The sequence below is a fragment of the Rhagoletis pomonella genome, unplaced genomic scaffold (genome assembly GCF_013731165.1).
Source record: "Rhagoletis pomonella isolate Grant_MI unplaced genomic scaffold, Rhpom_1.0 Rhpom_scaffold_00003, whole genome shotgun sequence".
Taxonomy (NCBI): Eukaryota; Metazoa; Arthropoda; class Insecta; order Diptera; family Tephritidae; genus Rhagoletis; species Rhagoletis pomonella.
The window spans coordinates 46,859,472-46,880,867 of NW_023458557.1; the positions used below are offsets into that span (position 1 = coordinate 46,859,472).

Consider the following 21,396-nt stretch of genomic DNA (forward strand, 5'->3'; position numbering starts at 1 on the left):
TATTATTATTATTATTATTATTATTATTATTATTATTATTATTATTAGTATTATTATTCTTTATTGATAAAAATAAAATATTCCACCAACATTTCTAGCGCATTAGCGCTCAGTTTTTTAAATCCAATTATTCCACTAACTCCCAAGCATACTTTGACTATCCTTTTAAACTAAGTCCAATTAACTCAATACATAACCCTATAACAAGAGAGAGTTTGTCGTGAACAGACGTGTTTTTGCTGCGCTCTAAGTTTTTCTTAAATTCGAGCTTTTATTTTTTGTCGCACAACAATTAAAATTAAAATTGTGTTAAAGACATTGACTCTGTTTTTCTTTTCCTGTGCTTATCATTTTCTAATATTTGCTACATTATGCCCTGTTTTTTGTGGCCATAGAGTTGAGCGCGCCCAAACTTCAGTGCAATGTAATCAGTGCAGAGAAATTTTCCATTTGAGTTGTGTTGTTGGTAGCCTGCCTGCCGACTTAAATAACCTAAATAATGCTGACAATATCTACATTTGTGGTTTGTGTGCTGCTGATCAACAAGACGAGTCTATGACTTCGAATAATTCTTCGTTACAACAACAACAAGCCACTCAAGTGCAAATGCCTAATTCCCACACTGCTAATGACAATTTTGCTGAGTTGAAATTACTTAACTCTAATCTTCTCTCTGCCTTGAATGTTTTGCATGAAGATAATGAGTGCTTACGACAAAAAACCGATTCCCTTCAAGCTGAGGTTCGTGACGTGCAGTGTAAGCTCAATGACAACAATTCCATTCTGTCTTATTTGCTCACACAATTTGAGAAACTGTGCAGTGTAAACAAATACAACTTCTCTTCATCTATGCACCCAGCCTCTTCTTGCATGTCAACGGGCGCTAATGGCTCTGCCGACGGCGCCGCTAAAGAGGCCGGGAGACTTTACAATCAGATTGAGACTGCATCCGCTACTCTTCTACCCTCTTCTAATTATGCTGCTGCTGCTAGCACTTCAACTGATACTGGCTCTGTCAACGTCGATGCTAATGCTGTTATTATATCAGCTGGTACAGCTACTCATCTACCGGCAATAATGCTGCCCAACGATGCTGCTGCTAACATTTCAACTGCGACGCCAATTCCTAACGCCCCTGCCTCTCAATTTTCTTCGCCTACTTCGGTTATTGTTGACAACCCTCCTGCAGTTGTTGGTAACCAAAACGAATGGAAAAGAGTGCAAAATAAAAAAAATAACAAACGAAGAAATAATAATAAAAACCAAATCAACCGAGAACGCGCTCCCAACAATGATAATGCTGAAGCAGGTACTAGCTCAAATCCGGATAGTGCTGAAAGCAACAATAATGCTGCAATTGCAAATACCAACATTAGACCCACCCCAAATAATGGTAAACAACATAATTTGCCTTTACTAGCGCAACCTTTAGTTGTTGGGTCGGCAATTCATGGTGATTTAAGTGCTGTTACGAAAAGGAAGTGGTTGCATATCTCGCCTTTCTCTGCTTCGGTTACATCCGAAAAATTAACATCGCACATTTCTCAACATACCGGGATAGACGAAAACTCTATCGTCTGTATTCCATTGGTAAAGGCTGGCGTGGATCCCAAATCTCTGCGTTATATTAACTTTAAGCTGGGTGTTGAAGCCAGCTCACTTCAAAAGCTATTGGTGCCAGAGCTATGGCCTACAAATATAGCTGTGCGGCCATTTAAATTTGGGTCAAAAAACGACGAGGTCCAACCGATGTCCAACGGCAATCGGTTGGGCCCGGTGGAACAATCAGTGGCCTAAAAATTTACATGCAAAACATGGCTGGTGTTAGAACAAAATCCCAGCTCTTGCGGCTATTCAGTTCACATCAGGATTATGATGTCTTCGTTATCATTGAGACGTGGTTAAATGAGAACTTTAATAGCGAGGAGTTTTTCGACCCCAAGCTTTATAATGTCTTCCGCAAGGATAGAAATGCCAACCTCACTGGATGTGCTAGAGGAGGTGGAGTTCTCATCGCAGTGCACTGCAAACATCACGCTTCTGAGGATGCACCTAATATTAATGATGCGCTGCTTGATCAACTTTGTGTTCTTATCCGAGGCACCTCAGACTCAATTTTTCTTTGTGCTTCGTATATTCCGCCCAACAGTAGCCATGACCTATATACAGCGCATGTCGACAACATCGTTGCATTGGCTCTGAACAAATTAGGAGGCGACCATCTTTGCGTGCTAGGCGATTTCAACCTTCCTAACATAAATTGGTCTCGGAATACTTCCAGTTCTTCATTAATAGCGAGTGATGTTACTAGCCTGAATGAAATATATTTAATAGATAGCTTTTTAAGCATTGATTTAGGGCAAATTAATTGTTACCCAAATCTACTTGGTCGCACCTTAGATTTAGTATTTTTAAGTAATAATTTAAACTACACATTGCTAAAATGCGATTCACCTGTGACGAAGTCTGACATGCATCATGTTCCGTTAGTCATAACTTTTGAATTTTATAAATTTGCCAAAGTTAGAAACGATACATCATATCTTTCTTTTAATTTTAAGCGTTGCAACTTTTTTGACTTGAACAATCTATTTCTAGAAATTAACTGGGATAGCTTGTTTTACAACTTAGACACTAACAGTTCTTTCGAGAAATTTAGAACAACTGTTGTGGATATTTGTAAACAGTCTATTCCTTTGGTTTCAAAAAATAAGTACAAAGTTCCCTGGCATAATGCAGCCCTGATGGAAATTCGAAATCTGAGGAATAAGTTTTTCCGCAAGTTTAAAAATAGTAAAAATATGGTGTTCTTCGAAAAGTATAAAGAGTTTGAAAAGAAGTTCGCTTGTCTAGATAAATTTTTGCACAGAAATTACATTTTAAGTTTTGAAGAAAACTTAAAAACAAATCCAAAATCGTTTTGGAATTTTGTTAAGTCAAAAAAGTCTGTGTCGAATATTCCGTCCTCTCTCTTCCTTGGCGACAAAGCTGTTGATTCTCCTGCTGATGCGGCAAATCTGTTCGCTGAGTTTTTCATGGCCAACTTCGCGTCTGACTCTGATAACGGTGAAGACATTCGTTTCAACATACAACCATCAATTGATTTTGGAGATCTTGAACTTTCTTCCGAAGATATCGTTAGTGGCATCTCTCGACTTAAACAGTCATCAAATACCGATGTTGATGGTCTGTCTGCAATTTTGTTTAAGCAGTGCGAAGCTCTTGTTTATCCTCTCTTATTAATATTTAATAGTTCCCTGTCCTCGGGCACTTTCATTGATCCGTGGAAAGTGGCTTTTGTTACACCTATTTTCAAGAGTGGCAATAAAAATGACATTAGCAATTACAGACCCATTTCAAAACTTTCCGCCACGTCAAAGCTTTTTGAATGCATCATCCAGGAAAAATTAATATTTTTCGTTAAGAATATGGTATGCCCTGAGCAACATGGCTTTCTTCCGGGACGCTCAACTGTGACTAACCTAGCTATTTTTTCTGATGACTGCATCGCAGCTTTTCAGTCTGGATGTCAGGTTGACACAGTATATACGGACTTTTCTAAAGCATTTGATCGGGTTTCCCATGTAGTCCTGGTCAATAAGCTTGCCTGTATGGGTTTCCACTCAGTGTTTCTAAACTGGATTGAATCGTACCTACGTAATCGCAGTTGTAGGGTCATTGTGGACAATGTCAGGTCTTCTCCTTTCGTTGCCTGCTCTGGTGCTCAACAGGGAAGCATCTTAGGTCCACTTTTCTTCTTATTGTTTATTAATGACATTCGCTCCTGTTTTTCTACAGTAAAATTTTTACTATATGCGGATGATTTAAAAATTTATTCACCCATTTACAGTCACCATGACTCTGAACTGATGCAATTAGATTTGGATAATATAAGTACATGGTGTAATAGCAATCGGTTAACTCTTAATTTAAAAAAATGTTTTCAGATTACTTTTTCAAAACGCGTTAACGTCATTGAAACCTCATACCATTTATCTAACTCGCCCCTTACAAGGGTTAGTGAAATAAAAGATCTGGGGGTAACTTTTGACTCCAAATTTACTTTCGCAAAACATATTAACCTTTGCATTTCGAAATCGTATGCCATGCTTGCTTTTGTTAGACGTCATAGCTCAGAGTTCACTGACCCTTATACGCTAAAGCTTTTATATACCGCGTTTGTGCGCTCTAAGCTTGAGTACGCTTGTTTTATTTGGTCGCCTTATTATCAGTGCCATATTGCAAGAATCGAACGGATTCAGAAAGTATTTTTATATTTTGCTTTGCGCAGCTTACGCTTTTCTGAACCCATTCCGACTTATGAGTCTAGATGCCTATTGATCAACTTAAAGTCACTGCAGAACAGGAGAATAATTTTGTCGCTGTCGTTTATTTTTGACGTTTTTCGTGGTGCTACTGACTGCCCCATGCTCCTGGAGAGGATTTTCATAAATATTCCTGCCAGAGCCCTTAGGAACTCTGAGTTCTTCAACGTTCGTCTGTTCAAAGCTCTTTATGCAATCAATGCTCCTATTACTAGATCCTTGATTGAGTTTAATAGAATTACTAATTATTTGGAAATAGATTTTTCTTGTTCAAAAGAGTGCTTTTTAAATACAATAAACCCTCTTTATAAGTGAGCCATTTATGTATACTAGTAATTTGCCTACTGTTATCACATATTTCTACTTAGCCTGTAAGATATTCTATTCTGATTGGCTTAATAAATAAATACTAAATATCTCCCGATGATGTTTTAGTTTACCTGAAGTCCTTAAAGCAGTCTTTTAGTTATGGTCCTGACCAGATCCCCACTTGTTTTCTTAGAAATTGTGCTGATTATCTCTATGAGCCGTTAACAGCCTTATTTAATTTGTCTCTTAAAGAGGGCGTTTTTCCAACAGTATGGAAGGAATCGTTCATAACCCCCTTACATAAAAGCGGTAGCAGGTCTTCAGTGGAGAACTACCGGGGCATAGCTAAGCTTTCTGCAATTCCTAAATTATTTGAAGCAACCGATTTGTTGGTTGACGCATTCTATCACTTCAAGCATTTCATACAGTCAACATGGATTTTGCAAGGGCAAATCAACTTCTACAAATTTACTTGAATTAACATCCTATATCTCAAAAGCATTTAGTGAGAGCAAAACTGTTGATGTTATATATACTGATTTCAGTAAAGCATTTGACAAAGTGTGCCACTCGTTGCTCATCTATAAACTTGATCTTCTTGGTCTTCCACCTAATTTTCTACGTTGGATCTCTTCATACCTCTATGATAGATCACAAAGGGTATTGTTTAAAAATACTATCTCTGACGTCATTGATGTTACTTCAGGAGTCCCTCAGGGTAGCCACCTAGGCCCGATTCTGTTCTTGCTTTTTATAAACGATATTTCTACAGATATAAAATTCTCCAAAATTTTAATGTATGCAGATGATGTAAAACTTTATAAATCGTACGTTTCAATTGAAGAAAGGTCTTTGCTACAATCAGACTTAAACAGCATGGCTTACTGGTGTAAAGTAAATCTTATGCCTCTAAATCTTAAGAAATGTAAAGTAATGTGCTTCTCGCGAAGAGTTGTTCTGCCAGTTTCTTATATAATAGGTAACCATAACCTGGAACAGGTATACAATTTTGTGGACCTTGGTATCACAATGGATCCTAAGCTTAATTTTAATCTTCACATTAATGTGACAGTCAACAAGGCTAAAGGTGTACTTGCATTTGTGAAACGATGGTCAAAAGAATTTAGTGACCCTTATATCACTAAAACCCTGTTTACAACATTAGTTAGGCCGATTCTGGAATACGGCTCGGTGGTTTGGAATCCAAGGTATCAAATTTACTCAGACAAGATAGAATCAATTCAAAAACAATTCCTACTTTTTGCTTTAAGAAATTTCCGATGGGATTCTCAATATAGTCTTCCACCTTATACGAGTCGCTTAAAACTTATTAACCTTCCTACACTTGCCAGTCGCAGGGAAATGCTTGGTATAATTTTTATGGTTAAATTACTGACAGGCTCAATTTCAAGTCCGTCTCTTCTGGCTGATGTAAGCTTTAATATTCCGTCACGCGTATCAAGACACTTTTGTCCCATATTTCTGAAAGCTTGTAAAACCAATTTTGAATTGCACGACCCACTCCGTTGCTTATGCCAGGATTTTAACTCTCATTCCGGCACGTTTGATATATCAGATCCGCTTTTCAGCATTAAGAAAGCGACACTCTCCTCTCTCAATAAGTGAATTATTGACATAAATACATAAAATCAGCTGATGAATTTAGTTCTGTAGCTGAACAGTTGTAGATCTCGACACTTAACAAACTCCTGCCTATCGTGACTCGGCACAAAAATTTAAAATATTGGTTCCGTACGTCATGCGGACTGCGCCCCTCGTGCGGATGGGCGGGAATGGAGGGTAAAAACCGTTGGGATATTATTATTATTATTATTAGCTGCTGATTTTTATTTAAAAATAAATAAATAAACAAAAAAAAACAATTAAATAATAGGTTCATAGGTGCATTCACGCAAGCACAAGCACAATAAACAATTACTATATCAATTATTTTTTGCCTCCTTTCAATTTCAATTCACTTTTTTTACTTTTTAGATTATTCTCACTTTTTGCGTATTCATTAATTTCCGTTAATTTAAATTCCGTTGAGTTTGACACTTTTCAGGATTTTGCCAGAAAAAATTCTTCTGACTAAATCAGACTACTTCGGACTGATGAGAGTCACTCTCACTGAGTGTTGCTCTCTCATTTTTGCTGTCATTTCCGAGTTAAGGAACGCTTTTTGGACTAAATCTGACTACTTCGGACTATTTCTGGGAGATAAGGAACGCTCCTAATAAAGAAAAAAAATCTCCTACGCGAGGACTCGATCGCGGATCTCTCAAATGACACTCTAGCACTCTGATCACTCGTCCATTTAGGGATGCAAACGATGCATCGATATTTTTGAAACATCGATAATATCGGTTCAAAATTCGATGTTTGCCATCGATGTTTACAATTTCCGAAAATCGCTAAATTGGCGATACATCGATGCCAGTTTCAGCGATGTTTTAACATCGACTTAAGTGTGACTTAGACTTGAATTTAACATACCCATTATGCTCCTAAAATTTTTTGACTGGCTATGAATTTTATTACTTATTCTTTTGGGGAAAAATTTAGAAATTCCGTACTCTTATCTTTCGGTATTAAAAATACTTACTTAATCATTAAAAAAAAGACCGGGTTCCCGTTGAATTTTCAACGAAATTGGGGCTTGGAACTTTAGGCTCAGCGAACTTACGACGGCATGTTTTTTTATTATATTTATAGGAAGGGCAAAGGAATGGTATATAAATACAGGGAAATACATCCATATGTGAGTATTTTTCTAATTGAATTACAGAGAGTATGAATTGAAAAGTATTAAATTTTTTTTTTAATGTGACTACAACCTAACCAATTTGGAAACATCGGAAACCATCGATATATCGATGTTTTTCTGGCGATGTATTTTAGCACCGATGTTAATTTTTCCGATGCATCGAAACATCGATGTATCAATGTTACTCCCCAAAACTTGCATCCCTACGTCCATTGCGACTGTTGGACCAGCGCGAGCAAAATGGCATACATACATGCTATCAGTTCACTGTCTCCGTTTGTTTTCACCACACATTTTTGGTGAAATTCTTTTTACTCTCTGGCTGTGTTTCATGGTATACTCGCTTTATACCACGTTCATTTTCGTAGTATAGGAACCAGCTTCAAACCGCTTTGTACGATGGTATAATTGTGGTTTACAATGACAGACGCGTAGTATAGAAAGTTAGTATAGTATATAAACCATATGTCTGTCAGGGCTATTAGACAAGTTACTTTTGAGGCTTGATGCTGAAGCCGGCAATCGCAACATTAAGAAAGTAGAATGGCCAAAAGATGATATATTTTTTCAATTATTTCTCTATTTCAAATTTAAACAAGTAAGAGCAGTGCTGTCTTCGGCTATGCCTTTCATGAGCATCTGAAAATTTTACTTTAACATAATACTGCATTTGAATAAATTTATATATTCACAGCAGACATAGATAGAGGAGATATATAAAAAATTATATCTAAACAATCAGAGGTATGGAAGATATACCTTATATAGCACCAATCTAAGTGATTTTCACTGCTGTGTGATCTGTACGTAAACCAGTAACACAATTTAATGGGTTTAGCTTCCTACATAAAGGAGACACATATATCGCAAAAACTGGTATCTGAACAATCAGTGGTACAAGAAATTAAGATTATACAGCACAGATTTTGACGATTTTCTCAGTAGACTTTGTATTATTATTTAAAAAATATCCTACGAAATTTATCGGTTTTAGCTGTCCAAATAAAGGAGTTTTACAGTAAAACCCCATATCTGAACAATCAGTTGTATGGAGGATATAAAAAGGTTACAGTGACCCGCTCTTTGTTAATTTACTGTAAACTTTCTGTTGGTAATTAGTGAAAATATTGCGAAATTTCATGTTTCTAGCTGCATATATGGAGAAGTTATAACAAAGAATCCCGAATCTGAACAATCAGTTGTATGGAGGCTATAGGTTATAGCGACCCGATCTTCGCCATTTTTACTGTAAGTATTTTTTTGGCAATGGGTGGAAATATAGCGAAATGTCATGTTCCCAGCTGCATAGGTGGAGTAGTTATAACGAAAAATCGTATATCTGAACAATCAGTTGTATGGGAGCTGTATGTAAAAGTGACCCGATCTTTGTTATTTTCACTGTAAGTATTCTGTTAATAATGAGTGAAAACAGTGCGAATTTTGATGTTCCTAGCTGCATAAATGAAGAAGTTATGGCAAAAAATCTAATATCTGAACAATCAGTTGTATGGGAGCTATATGTTATAGTGGTCCGATTCTTCCAGTTCCGACAAATGATTAATACATTATAAAAATACACCCACCTACCCGGATATCTCGAAAGCTGAGAGACTAAATTGCATACAAACAGACGGACAGACAGACGGACATGGCTAAATCGACTCATCTCGCCATTCTCATCATTTAAGTATACATTTTAATGGGTCTATCTCTTCTTATTCTGGCACTTACAAACATCGGACCAAAGTTATAATACCATTTCATGCTCATGAAAGGTATAAAAACAGCGGAAACAGTATTTTAAAATTTTTACAAAATATCTTAACAGAACCGGTAGAAACAGTAACTGACGATGATAAAAAGTTAAAACTAATGACCATTTATCATAACGACCCTGTAACAGGCGGACACTGCGGAATTAAAAAACGTTATGCAAAATTACGTACAAAATATCACTGGAAAAATATGACCCGTGATCACAGTTGCCGTTTCCAATTTCTTTTTCGGTTCAAAAAATGGACCAAATGGTAAAAAATAGACCAGTTTCTATAACATCGAGAAATTGAGTGGAGTTTGTTGCTATTTATCAAGAATATAGGCCAATTCAGTTTTTGTAACGTTTTTTACATATTGCGTACAAAGAGCATTACAATCGTATATTAAATATTTTTTAAAGTAACATAAATTGAAGCGTGCTATGTCAGATGATTAGCGATGCCAATTTGAAGATCAGTGGCTTAATCAAACTTTTAGCAGGTGTTCCAGAAATTCATCAATTAAATAGAAGAAATTAAAAACTATTGCATGAAGTAAAAGGGTGATAATAACCTAACCAAAGCATTGTGAAATGGACCATTTGAAAAAGCATTGGACCAATGGACCAAACGAAAATAATTTACCAAATTTGGTCCATTTGGGCCAAAACGGCAACCGTGCCCTTGATGTCGCACACCGTCTTCATTTTTGAGATTATGCGCTAAAAATATACACAGAGCTTCTATTTACCTTTCAGCAAAAGCTGGAGCAAAATTTTGTTATAATTTGTTAAAAAAAAAACTTAGGTAAAGTCGCCCTTGCCCATATGATTATCATGTGCTAAGAAATAGTTTTTCGCATTTTCTGACAAACGTATTATTTTGAGTTGTGACTCTTTTGAAGACGGTGTGCGATGTATCCAAGTTTGTTAAAATTTTTTCAAAATGTTTATTAAATAAGGTTAAGATTAAAAACAAGGAAAATCTTGTTTTAACGACACATTAGGACCGCTACCTGAGTCGAGTAGTGGTAACAGTTCCGCAATTACCATTTTACGCGATTTAACAAAGTATTTAGTAACAGGTGTAATGAATTCCATTAAGGGCCGAATTCACAGTGCTTAGTTAAACCATTGTTAACTTAACCACAAGAGTTTAATTATGAATTTATATTCAGAGCCACATAGTTAACTGTGGAAATTCGTATCGCCTGAAAATATACAAATTCTTAAAATCAATACTTTTCTATTCAAATTTGAAATTCGTTCCACAAAAAAAAAATGTATTTCACAAGAGTTTAACTATGGGGGCATGCTGGTTTAAACTTTTGTTAACTGAGCGTTGTGAGTATGAAAATCAATAGTTAAACTCTTATCAGTGGTTAACTACGCACTGTTAATTTGGCCCTGAATCTGATTTAGGGACTGAATTCAAAAATGAAATTTTTTCCGAATTAATAGAAACTCTTAAAGGTTAAACACCATCATGAAACTGTGGGTACTATCGAACGTAATGAAATTTTTTCCGATTGGGGTGTTTATTTAAAATATTTTATATTTTTGCACAACACAACAACTAACACAGTTTTTGATAATAAATTTTCCCCTTTTGAATTAATATTTGGGAAAAAGGCCATGGTGCCTCACGATTTAAAAAAAAATAACAAATTGACCCGATTTACAATGTAGAAGTCAAATCAAAATTTATTCACATGGAATTGGAGATAGGGCTTCGAAAATATCTTTTCAGCATATGAATATACATACTTCTTAACTTTTTTCCGAAATTATCCGAGTAACATTCAAATGTCGTCGCTTGGATGGAAAATTGCGTTAGCGTCATTTTGAAAATTTTTATTTGAAGATGCAGTTATATATTTTAAAATAAGGTATTAAGATTGTTCAAACGACTACTGCCGATTGAGTTTTGTAAACTTTAAATCATAGAACTATATACGTATAGGGCATTTGTTATGTCACATTCCTCATCTTGTAACTTGAACTAAATATTCATGAATTAATCCATTTATTATCAAACATTACTCATTTTTTGCTATGTGAATACCTGAATTGTTGTAGTACAAATGTAAGTTTGCGCAAACACTTTGAATTGTATAACACTTATGTGAATTTCATTAGTTATTGGCAACCCTCGATCGGCAGTTTGACAGATATCATAGATAAACATCATGATGCAATAATGAAAGGTGTTGTACGTTGTGACAGCTCGAAATCGAACTACCTTAGGTCAATATTGTATTTTGAAAGTACAAGATAAACGGGAATAAAAAAAAGCCTTTTAGTTGAAAAAGTACTAAATTGTATGCCTTCTCAACAGCGTTCCGATTATCAGAATAGGTATATATATGGCTTGGTAGTCTCATAAAATTGTAGATAATTAAAATAATAAAATTAGGCGTGTTTTTATTCACAGGAATATGATAATATGCTTAAAATTTTCGAGCTGATGAATACCCAGCTAGAACAGTATGACTTATATAATTCCTTTTATGAGCCGTATCACTAAGAAAATTATCCCTTATGAATTTGAAATGTGTCCCTTATATTGTACAGGCCAAAAAGAGGAATTCATTTACGTGTGATCTTTTGTCCCCCTCTTTCATATAGGCTTCTTGTGCGCATATATCAGGTTTCATAGCTGTTGACCATACCAATAATGCCTCATGCTCAGTTTTACTTGATCAATTCGTGTTCTCGAGAAAAAAAATTTCACGATTCAAAAATCTGAGTATAGCCGCCAAATTCTTTTCTCAAAATTTTGAAAATTCTTTGTTTTTTGCCCTATATTTGCTTTGTATGGTATTTTCAACAAAATATAGGCCAAAAACGATAAATGTTCAAACTTTGGAGAAAAACAATTTTTCAGATTTTTGGATCGTGAAAATTTTTTTTCTCGGAGAACACGAATTGATCTAGTAAATCTTAGTATGAGGCATTATTGGTATGGCCAACAGCTATCAAACCTGATATAGTCGCACTAAGGTTTTTTTGTGTTCCACAGTGTTATACAAGGGATACTTTGAGGAATCATATAAGGAATTATACATTACCCAAGTCCACGTATATCCAAGTTCGTGTCATACAGCAAGCATTGACTACTTTTTAAAGTTTTATTTATTTGTTTTTGAAATTGACGACATATTTCAGAATTTGTAATTAATACGTTGTGTTCATTTTAGTAAATCCACTTTTTTAATTGTACAAAATTTATTATATACATACAGTATCGGTCATATCAATAGCAACCCCATTTCAAAGTAATATTATTTCCCTCTCATGTTAATTTATTTATTGCTAAGAATTTGCAACAAAAGTAAAGTTGAATTTCTAACAAAACTCATATAAACCGAATTTTAAAACTTCGTAGAAAACTACAAAAAATACAACAAATTTTCAACCAAAATTCAAACCTTTTTCTCAGAAGTGTTAGAATTTTTTTGAGCACTCAGTTTTATAGCCCCTTCAATTTTAGTCTAATTATATGCAAGTTTGAAGTGGCTAAAAATTACCTTAGTTTTTTTAGAATCGATTAAAAACAAATCGTGTTTAATCGTCTTCTATATAAAGAAAACTTCGACCATATATCGATGGCTGAGTAGAAGATCGACCTATCTCGGCAGTCAGGTCGAAAACGCCCGATATCAGAAAGCTTTTCAACGCCCTATTTCAAAATTTGGCTGAAAAACGCCCTATTTTAGAATTTGATTGAAAAATGCCCTATCTCGGAACTCGGTTCAAAAACACCCTATCTCAGCACATTTTCGAAGTATTTTTATTTGAGATAGGACTTTTTTGAACCGACTAATAATAATAAAATATGTACTATATACATATCTAGTTTCAATATAAAAAAATTTATGTACACCATTAATTGTGTATACATATCTAAGTCAATATATGTGATATACATGTACATACATCTACATACATATCGTCGTTTAAAGTACAAAACCATGTATCAATAAATTGCAAAACCGCGTATAGAGATAATGCAAACCCACGTATGCGAGGTTGCATAAATTAATTTCTAGAGAGTAAAAACACTCATATTTCAAAATGGTTATCTTTTTGTAAAAAGCAATCGCATTTTTGGCTAGTATATTTCAGGAAGAATGGATAAGGATTGATCCAAAAACGTGTGTGAGCGAATCCAATTTTTAGCAGCAAATGTCAGTTACGCGGTTTTGTACTTTAAGCGACGATATGTATGTTAACAGGAACGCAGCAATCTAATACACGGGTGGAGCAGGAACGCAGCACAGCAGAAGCATACAAAAAATCTGCAAATAAATGGTTTTTTAGGTTTTTAACAAACGAGAACCTGGTTTCAACTTACTTCAACGTGTCTAAATCACAACGCACACACTAATGCAAAGGCGCAACAGGAACGCAACACTATAAAATACGGGCGGAGCAATATACAGGCGGAGCAGGAACGCAGCACAGCAGAATCGTCCGAAAAATCTGCGAATAAATGGTTCATTAGGTTTTGAAATAACAAAGAGCTCAAATGGAATGGTTCATCAATAAAGTCAAAATAATATGTTGTAACTTACGTGTATTAGCCCTTAATCACAATACCAGCACAGGTCGGTCAGCGAAACACTAAGGAAATGACCTAATAAATGCAAAATTATAACTTATTTGTAAAATAATTCGGTTTTATTACAATACTTACCAAATTTCACGCAATTGGAAAACAAATGTCAGCGAATAAGAACAAAACGAACAACGAAAATTGAATCAATGTAGCTTGTTCAGAATTTTTTCTAATATTTTGGGAAATGTTCAGTGAAAATAGCAAAGAAACAACACAGTTTCTCCTAAGGTAGTTCAAGATGGCGGATTAGAGCGAGAAGTTGCCAACGTATAACACCTTTCATTATTGCATCATGGATAAACATATTTGTCTAGTCTTGCATTTTTTCTTATTATTATTCATTTTGATCTCGTTAATACCGCTCGCGTTTATACATTGTGCCTTAATATCAGTAAATCTCTTTAGAAGTCTTCTTATTCTCACACTCGCGCAAAAATCGTGAAGCAGTTTTATCTGGAAGCGTAAACTTACTCGCGTTTAGTTTAAGCGTTTATAATAAAGCGATTTTTTTGAATTGAATCGGTCGTGGTTTCATTTGAAGCAATAAATCGAAGTAAAGGAGGTTCTGTGCATTAACTTGGTTGTTTGTGCCCGACCCCTTGTCGCCGTCTACAATTTGTTGCCGTTGAGGTTGCCTGCTGCAAACCAGCTACATCCGTCATCGTATCACCACCACGCTAGTCAGCAAGTAACACCTAGCCATCTTCGCTCCGCCCTTGCCACCGTTCAACCATTGTCGTCGCAAGAGTCCTTGCCACCGGCTTCGTCAACCCCCAGCATCCACCAGTCGGAAGAGTCCCATCATTACAGTCAGGGAAGCCTTGTGCGCTTCCATTTGGTCCTTCGTCGCCATAATTCCAGCCAGCGATAGCAGCCCGCCCGTGCACAAATTTAAGCTTCCATTTGGACCCAAGCAAATACATAAGTACCAAAGCACTTAAGCCGTAAGTAGGCATTGATTTTTCCCTAACCCTATTTGCGTAGACCAATACTCAGACTTAAAAGCCTGAAAAATTTATATCTACATACATAAGAGCAATATTTGTTGAAAATTTTCATTTACATAATTAAAAGAATAGAGAAAAATTAGTGTGCATACATATGTACATTAAATTTTCCCGCGCTAATTGCAAACGATCCCATTTATATACTTCCGCATAGGCATAATCGCATGTACATATATACTTGCTGTTTCTCTCTCGCCTCTCAGTTGCAAATACATATGCACACATATAATTACATTTATATATAATTATACCATATATGTAAATACTTGCTAAATATAATCCGAAACGCTACAAAACCGTTTTGAAGAAAAACAAATTAAAAGCATTAAAAAGCTTCTCAAGTTCAACATTCCACAAATATTGCGTTTCCCCCATTGCCCATATATTATAAATACATACAAAGCGGGCACAGTGGTATCGAATACTTGTTACCGTGAAAAAATATATATATATATATATATACATATATACATATAATTTTGATCTCTCGGTTTTCCCGGAATTTAAAGAACACGTTTCTCGAAAGTTAATTAGGCCAAACCACTAAAAAAAAAAAAAAATTTTACTTCATTTTCTCGAATATTTTATTATTGATTATATTTAGTGATTACACCTATTTATATTACTCACTGCTTTAATTCACACATTTAAAGCTCTCTGAGACGATCCCCTTTGTGGAATTGTATCATTCTCTGTGGATTCGCTACACAGTGTAATCATCTTCCATATTCTCGCCCTCAATCAAGCCCCCCCCCCCCCCCCCCTCGCAAAACCCGATTGCTTAAAATCCTGTTCTCTCCAATTTCCCTCAATCTCGATCACGTCATCTTACAACTTTTCGAATGTTAAGTGTACCAAATACTGACGAAAAGTCAAAAAGCCCCAAAATGAGTGACGAGGAAAAATCACAAGGTACTTCCACGGATCCTCAACGCTTAACGCGTGCAAGTGGAAAGTCATCCAAGAAAGCAAAGCAATCGTTTGCCGCAAGTAAGTTCATCTCTGAAACGGATAACTTTATGGACTACTGTACGCGGCTTAGGTCCACTCAAATACAAGACAACACGGAGTCGGCCTTAAAAATAAAAGACAGTAATATCGATAATTTTTGGAATCGAGTCCAAAATACATACGATGCGATCGTAGAGACTGAGGACCACGACCTTCCCGAAGACTTCAAGCCATCTGCTTATAATAAATACAGGTCCTGTCTCATAACTTATGAGGACACAAAAGCCCAAATCGGAGACCAGCTTCAACTTCTCAAAATGAGCAATACCTCACCTACTCTCACTGTAGCGCAACCCAAAGACGAAGGTGGCATTGATCTAAAAGTGCCACCCTGCGATACCGAAGTTTTTTATGGGGGTTATGAACAATGGCCGTCCTTCCGTGACATGTTCACGGCGGTTTACATAAACCACCCAAAACTCTCTCACGCTCAAAAATTGTACCACCTCAGATACAAGACTCAAGGCAAAGCCGGCCAAATAGTCAAGCAATTCGCCCTGAGTGACGATAATTTTAATTTGGCGTGGGAAGCTCTTAAATCTCGATATGGGAACAAAAGGGTACTCGTAGACAACCAAATACGAATCCTTATGAATTTAAAGCCAATTATAACAGAAAACAGTGAGGATATACAGAGATTGCAGTCCTCTGTAAATAACTGCCTCCAAATCCTCGCCACCCAGCAAGTTTCGACTGAAAGCTGGGACCCAATCTTAATATATATCTGAAAACACAGTATCCCTGTGGGAACAGTCCCTTAGTTCCAGGAAAGATCTTCCCAACTGGTCTCAAATGAACCAATTCTTAACTACTCGGTACGAGGTGGTCGAACGGGTTGATCAGTGGCGTCCAGCCAAATCAAAACCCACCTCTCAAAATAATAACCACTTCTCTAGGCCACCTCCTTCTCATAACATACCCCATTTTAAACCAGCCCATTCACAAAACACCCATAATAAATCTCTGTCACAAATCCATTCTCATATGACAGAACAGCGAACAATGCACACATGTCCAATGTGCAAAACTTCGACTCATTCGCTTTGGAGCTGCCTTAAGTTCAAAAAACTACCAATCGGGGATCGCAGACAATTTATTAAAGATCATAATATGTGTTTTAACTGTCTCTGAAAGTCACACACAATTAAAGAGTGCCCAAGCACTCAGACTTGCTTTCACTGTAAAGAACGGCATAATTCAGTGCTACATGATAGCACAGGCCCCACGCCGAATAAAAAACAGCATAGAGTCCAAAGGACTACCTCACAAGTAGCAATGACCACGTCCACAAAACAAACCCCGCATACTCCAGATCAGACAACAAGTGAAGAGGAGCTACCTTCGAGCTCCCAAACAACAAGGGTACAATCATTTTACTCTGAAAATGAAAGCAAAGTCCTGCTCCCCACGGCGATAGTGCCATTAGAACACAGGGGCGAGATTTTCAAACTAAGAGCCCTCATTGATCAGGGGTCAGAAAGGAGCTTCATTTCCTCAAAAGCTCAACAGAAGCTAAGACTACCCTGCCAAACCACTAATTTCGAAATCTCGGGAATGGGCGGAAGAGTGGTTCAAACCTCGAACAAATTATGCCCCCTAGTCTTAGCGTCAGCGGATTTGACCACAAAAATAAAAGCTCAGGCAATTGTGTTACCGCAACTAACCAAAATGCTACCCAAATTCCAGCCAACTCTGGAGCAACAACAAAAATGAGCTCATCTCAAGCTAGCCGATCCTAACTGCCACTCCCCATCTCAAATCGACCTAGTCATTGGCAGTGACCTTATCCCTCAAATAATTCTCGAAGGCATTGAAAAACTCTCGAAGAACTTGCTAGCTCAAAACACGATATTTGGCTGGATATTGAGTGGTCAAATCCCCGAAAAGGTGTCGTGCTTCTCAACTCAGGTAGAACAAATCTGGAGTGAGCGCCTAGATTCCCAACTCCGAAGATTCTGGGAACTGGAAGAAGTTCCAAAACCCAAAATAACCAGTCCCGAAGATGAAATTTGTGAAAATTTGTTCAAGTCTACAACCACAAGAGCTCGCGATGGTCGTTATATGGTCCGGCTGCCTTTCAAACCAAGTTTTCCGGAACAAATCGCCTTAGGTCAGTCTCGCACCTCAGCTCTCCAGCAATTTCTCAGCATGGAGAGAAGTCTTCTTAAAAAAACTGATCTTAAACCTCTTTACGACAACGTGTTGGAGGAATATGTAACCCTTAACCATATGGAAGTAACAACTCCATATGAAAGCGCTTTCGGAGACAAATTTTGGGCATTCTATCTCCCTCACCACGCGGTGGTAAAACCCGAAAAGAAAACGACAAAGGTAAGAGTCGTCTTCAATGCATCTAAGAAGTCAGGGTCAGGTTACTCTCTCAATGATGTTCTCTGTACCGGACCCACCCTCCAACCCGACCTGATGCTATTGATACTCAAATGGCGCACATATAAGTTCGTTTTCAATGGCGATGTCGAGAAAATGTATCGCCAAATACTTCTACACGACGTCGACCAAGATTATCAACGAATTGTATTTCGTTCAGACACAAATAGCCCCATACGCGATTACAAATTGAAAACCGTCACCTTCGGCGTGAATTGTGTGCCTTACCTCGCAATACGCACCCTCCACCAACTCGCAGAAGACGTGAAAACGTTACATCCCAAGGCGGTTTCAATATTGATAAACGAGACATATGTAGACGACATTCTCTCTGGTAGTCACGATACACTATCGGCCCAAGAATCCCTCTCGCAAGTTATTCAAGCTCTCAATTCGGCAGGCTTCCCAGTGAAAAAAATAACTGCCAACCGTCCTGAAATTCTTAAAAATATCAATGCGGATGATTTGCTTGATACTCATTTTCTCGAATTTGAGAAAGCAAGCGCCACAAAAACTCTAGGAATTCAATGGAACGCGCTCTCAGATACCTTCTCGTATACCATTGATTCCATTCCAGCGTTACCCGCTAGCACCAAGCGACAAATTCTCTCTTCTGCCGCAGTCGAGACAACCCCGCTGACATGGGCACCAGAGGATGCAAACCTCTTGATTTGGCAGCTTCGTCCCTTTGGTGGAATGGCCCAGACTGGCTAGCAAGCCCCCCCCGAGGAATGGCCAAAGTCGTCACACCGAGAAGTCAGCCCACCAGAAGTACGCCGAGTCGAAGCATTTCATGCAGCCGAAGAGAGTCCCGACATTCTCGATCGTTTTTCTTCATATTCGCGCGCTCTAAAAGTCATGGCCTACGTTTTTAGATTTTTAAGTAATCTAAGGGATCGAGTAAAAGAAATACTTGCTATTTAGCACGGCCCTCTAAGTCACGACGACCTTCGCATCACAAAACAGCGTCTCATAGCCTTAACTCAAACTCGATACTTCCCTAATGAAAATAAAAATTTAGCCAATTCAACGCCAATCGGAAAACGCAGCTCACTGCTCACTCTCAACCCATTTCTTGACAAGACTGAGCTCCTCCGCGTCAATGGTTGACTAGCTCATTCCACATTGAGCTACAATGAGCGACATCCACTCATAATACCTGACAAATCTCGCTTTGCTGCCCTGTATATTCGCTTCATACATGAATTACTTCTGCATGCGGAGTCGAGTCTCATGCAACAAGTTATTAGGCAGGAATTTTATATCCCCCGGCTCAAACCGCTCATCAAAAAATGCATTTTCCAATGTAAACCTTGTACTGTCCACAAGCAGCAAATGCGTTCGCAAATAATGGCAGCCCTGCCCCCTGAGCGGTGCACATACGCTCCACCTTTCACCATTACCGGAGTCGATTTTGCTGGACCTTTTAACATAAAGGCCTCAGTGCTAAGATCGCACACCCTTGTGAAAAGCTATGTGACTGTCTTTGTATGTTTCTCTACAAAGGCCGTTCACCTTGAGCTGTGCTCCGACCTCACCACTGATGCGTTTCTCGCCGCGTTTGCTCGCTTCATAGGGCGTCGTGGTTACCCCTCTCGAATGATGAGTGATAACGGCCGGACCTTTATCGGAGCTAAACGAGCCACCGAACGAGAATTCTCCACTTTTCTCAAGCAAGTGTCTAATAGTGTGATTGCAAAATACTCCCCACAAGGCATCGATTGGAAGTTTATTCCACCAAGTGCCCCTCACATGGGCGGTTTGTGGGAATCCGCAGTGAAAAGTTTTAAAATGCATCTCAAAAAAACTGCCGGATCTTACAAATTTACGTTCGAGGAATTCGCCACCCTACTCATAAGGATTGAAGCTGTGCTAAACTCTCGGCCCATCTCGCCACTCTCCCAGGATCCCACAGATTTTACGGCCCTCACTCCTGGGTACTTTCTAAGGGGAGCGCCGTTGCTATCGCTTCCCGAAGTGAATCACGAAAATCTGTCCCTCTTAAATCGATGGGAAAAAATTAAGGTTCTACATCACCAGTTCAGCCGACGCTGGAAGGCGGACTACATTAAGGATCTGCATAAGCGATATCGATGGAAGGACACTACAACTGAACCAAAGGTAGGAGAGTGTGTTCTTATCAATGACGACACGCTACCTCCAACCGAATGGCGTCTGGGACGCATTGAGAAGGCGCATCCTGGCTCAGATGGGCACATTCGTGTTGTTGACGTTCGCACTCAATCCGGCATCCTCACTCGACCGATTGTGAAGCTATGTTTCCTCCCTTCGTCGGATGGCCAATGTTCTCTTGTAGAAACCGAGTAAATATCATAAATAGCATTCGCAACCTTTTAGACTCATCGATGCGTTTCCAGTAGGTTCTCTAAGCCCGCTTTGTATCCCATCCCTTATCTTCGGCTCAAAGTAAGCTCCTCAATTTATACACAAGTGTGCTACTTGAATCACTTACCCATAAAACAAAAAAAAAAAAACCCTAAAACACGAAAATCACATCAAATACACTCAATCCTGCACCCACTCTCATGCATATCACTAATACCTTATACAAACGCTTCTTTGCAGATGGAAATCGACAATGCTCCGCAGCCTGCCCCGCGCAAGTTTGTGCGATCCAGCGTGGTATTGACGCCCAGCGCCGCAGCAGAAAACGACTCTGCAACACGCAAACAGCAGCAGGAGGATTATCAAAAATGCCGTGTTTGTGTTCGCCGCCACCCGCTCCGCTTGTGTCCTATATTTAAAAGGAACAAAGATACTTATTGGCGCGGGCTCATCACTTCTGCACGAATTGCCTCGCATTGTCTCACGCTACCGGCGAGTGCACCTCCGTGGCCAGATGCTGATTCTGCGATTTACGCCATCACTCGCTACTCTACCGTAAAGTGCCGCAGTCAGTCAACCGCAAAGCATCGCAGGCAGTCCCGAAGGAAGTTCAGCGGAAACAGAAAAATCCGCAAGGGCACACAACGCCTCGTCGTACCAGTGATCATGCGTCTCACCGTCATCGTCCAGCTCGTGTAGAAAACCGCACGGTCAAATATACCACGCACGGATTGCGCACTGCAGCGTACAGAGGGAAGATCAGCCGGCAGTTGGTTCATGAAGCCCTAAGTGCACTTAAGGAATTGGAAAAGACACTAGCCGCTTAGCGCGCCTAGGGCCGCGACGATGTTCAAACGACTACTGCCGAT

The 21,396-nt window shown here is 38.3% G+C and overlaps 1 protein-coding gene and 1 long non-coding RNA gene across 2 annotated transcripts in view; one reads left to right on the forward strand and one right to left on the reverse strand.

Annotated features, from left to right (window-relative positions):
- Positions 1–13,100: 13,100 nt before the first annotated feature.
- On the reverse strand, positions 13,101–13,892 carry LOC118736593. Its single transcript, XR_004992734.1, has 4 exons — positions 13,854–13,892; positions 13,732–13,793; positions 13,512–13,639; positions 13,101–13,455 (listed from the first exon to the last, which is right to left on the reverse strand). It is a non-coding gene; the product is annotated as an uncharacterized LOC118736593 (long non-coding RNA).
- Positions 13,893–15,669: 1,777 nt separating this feature from the next.
- The window catches only part of LOC118736259, an 8,429-nt gene continuing 2,702 nt past the window's right edge, over positions 15,670–21,396 (forward strand). Inside the window, exons 1-3 of the mRNA XM_036466354.1 lie at positions 15,670–15,772; positions 17,631–18,679; positions 20,768–20,902. Coding sequence (XP_036322247.1) covers positions 15,670–15,772; positions 17,631–18,679; positions 20,768–20,902 — 1,287 coding nt within the window. The remainder of the gene's footprint in view (positions 15,773–17,630; positions 18,680–20,767; positions 20,903–21,396) is intronic.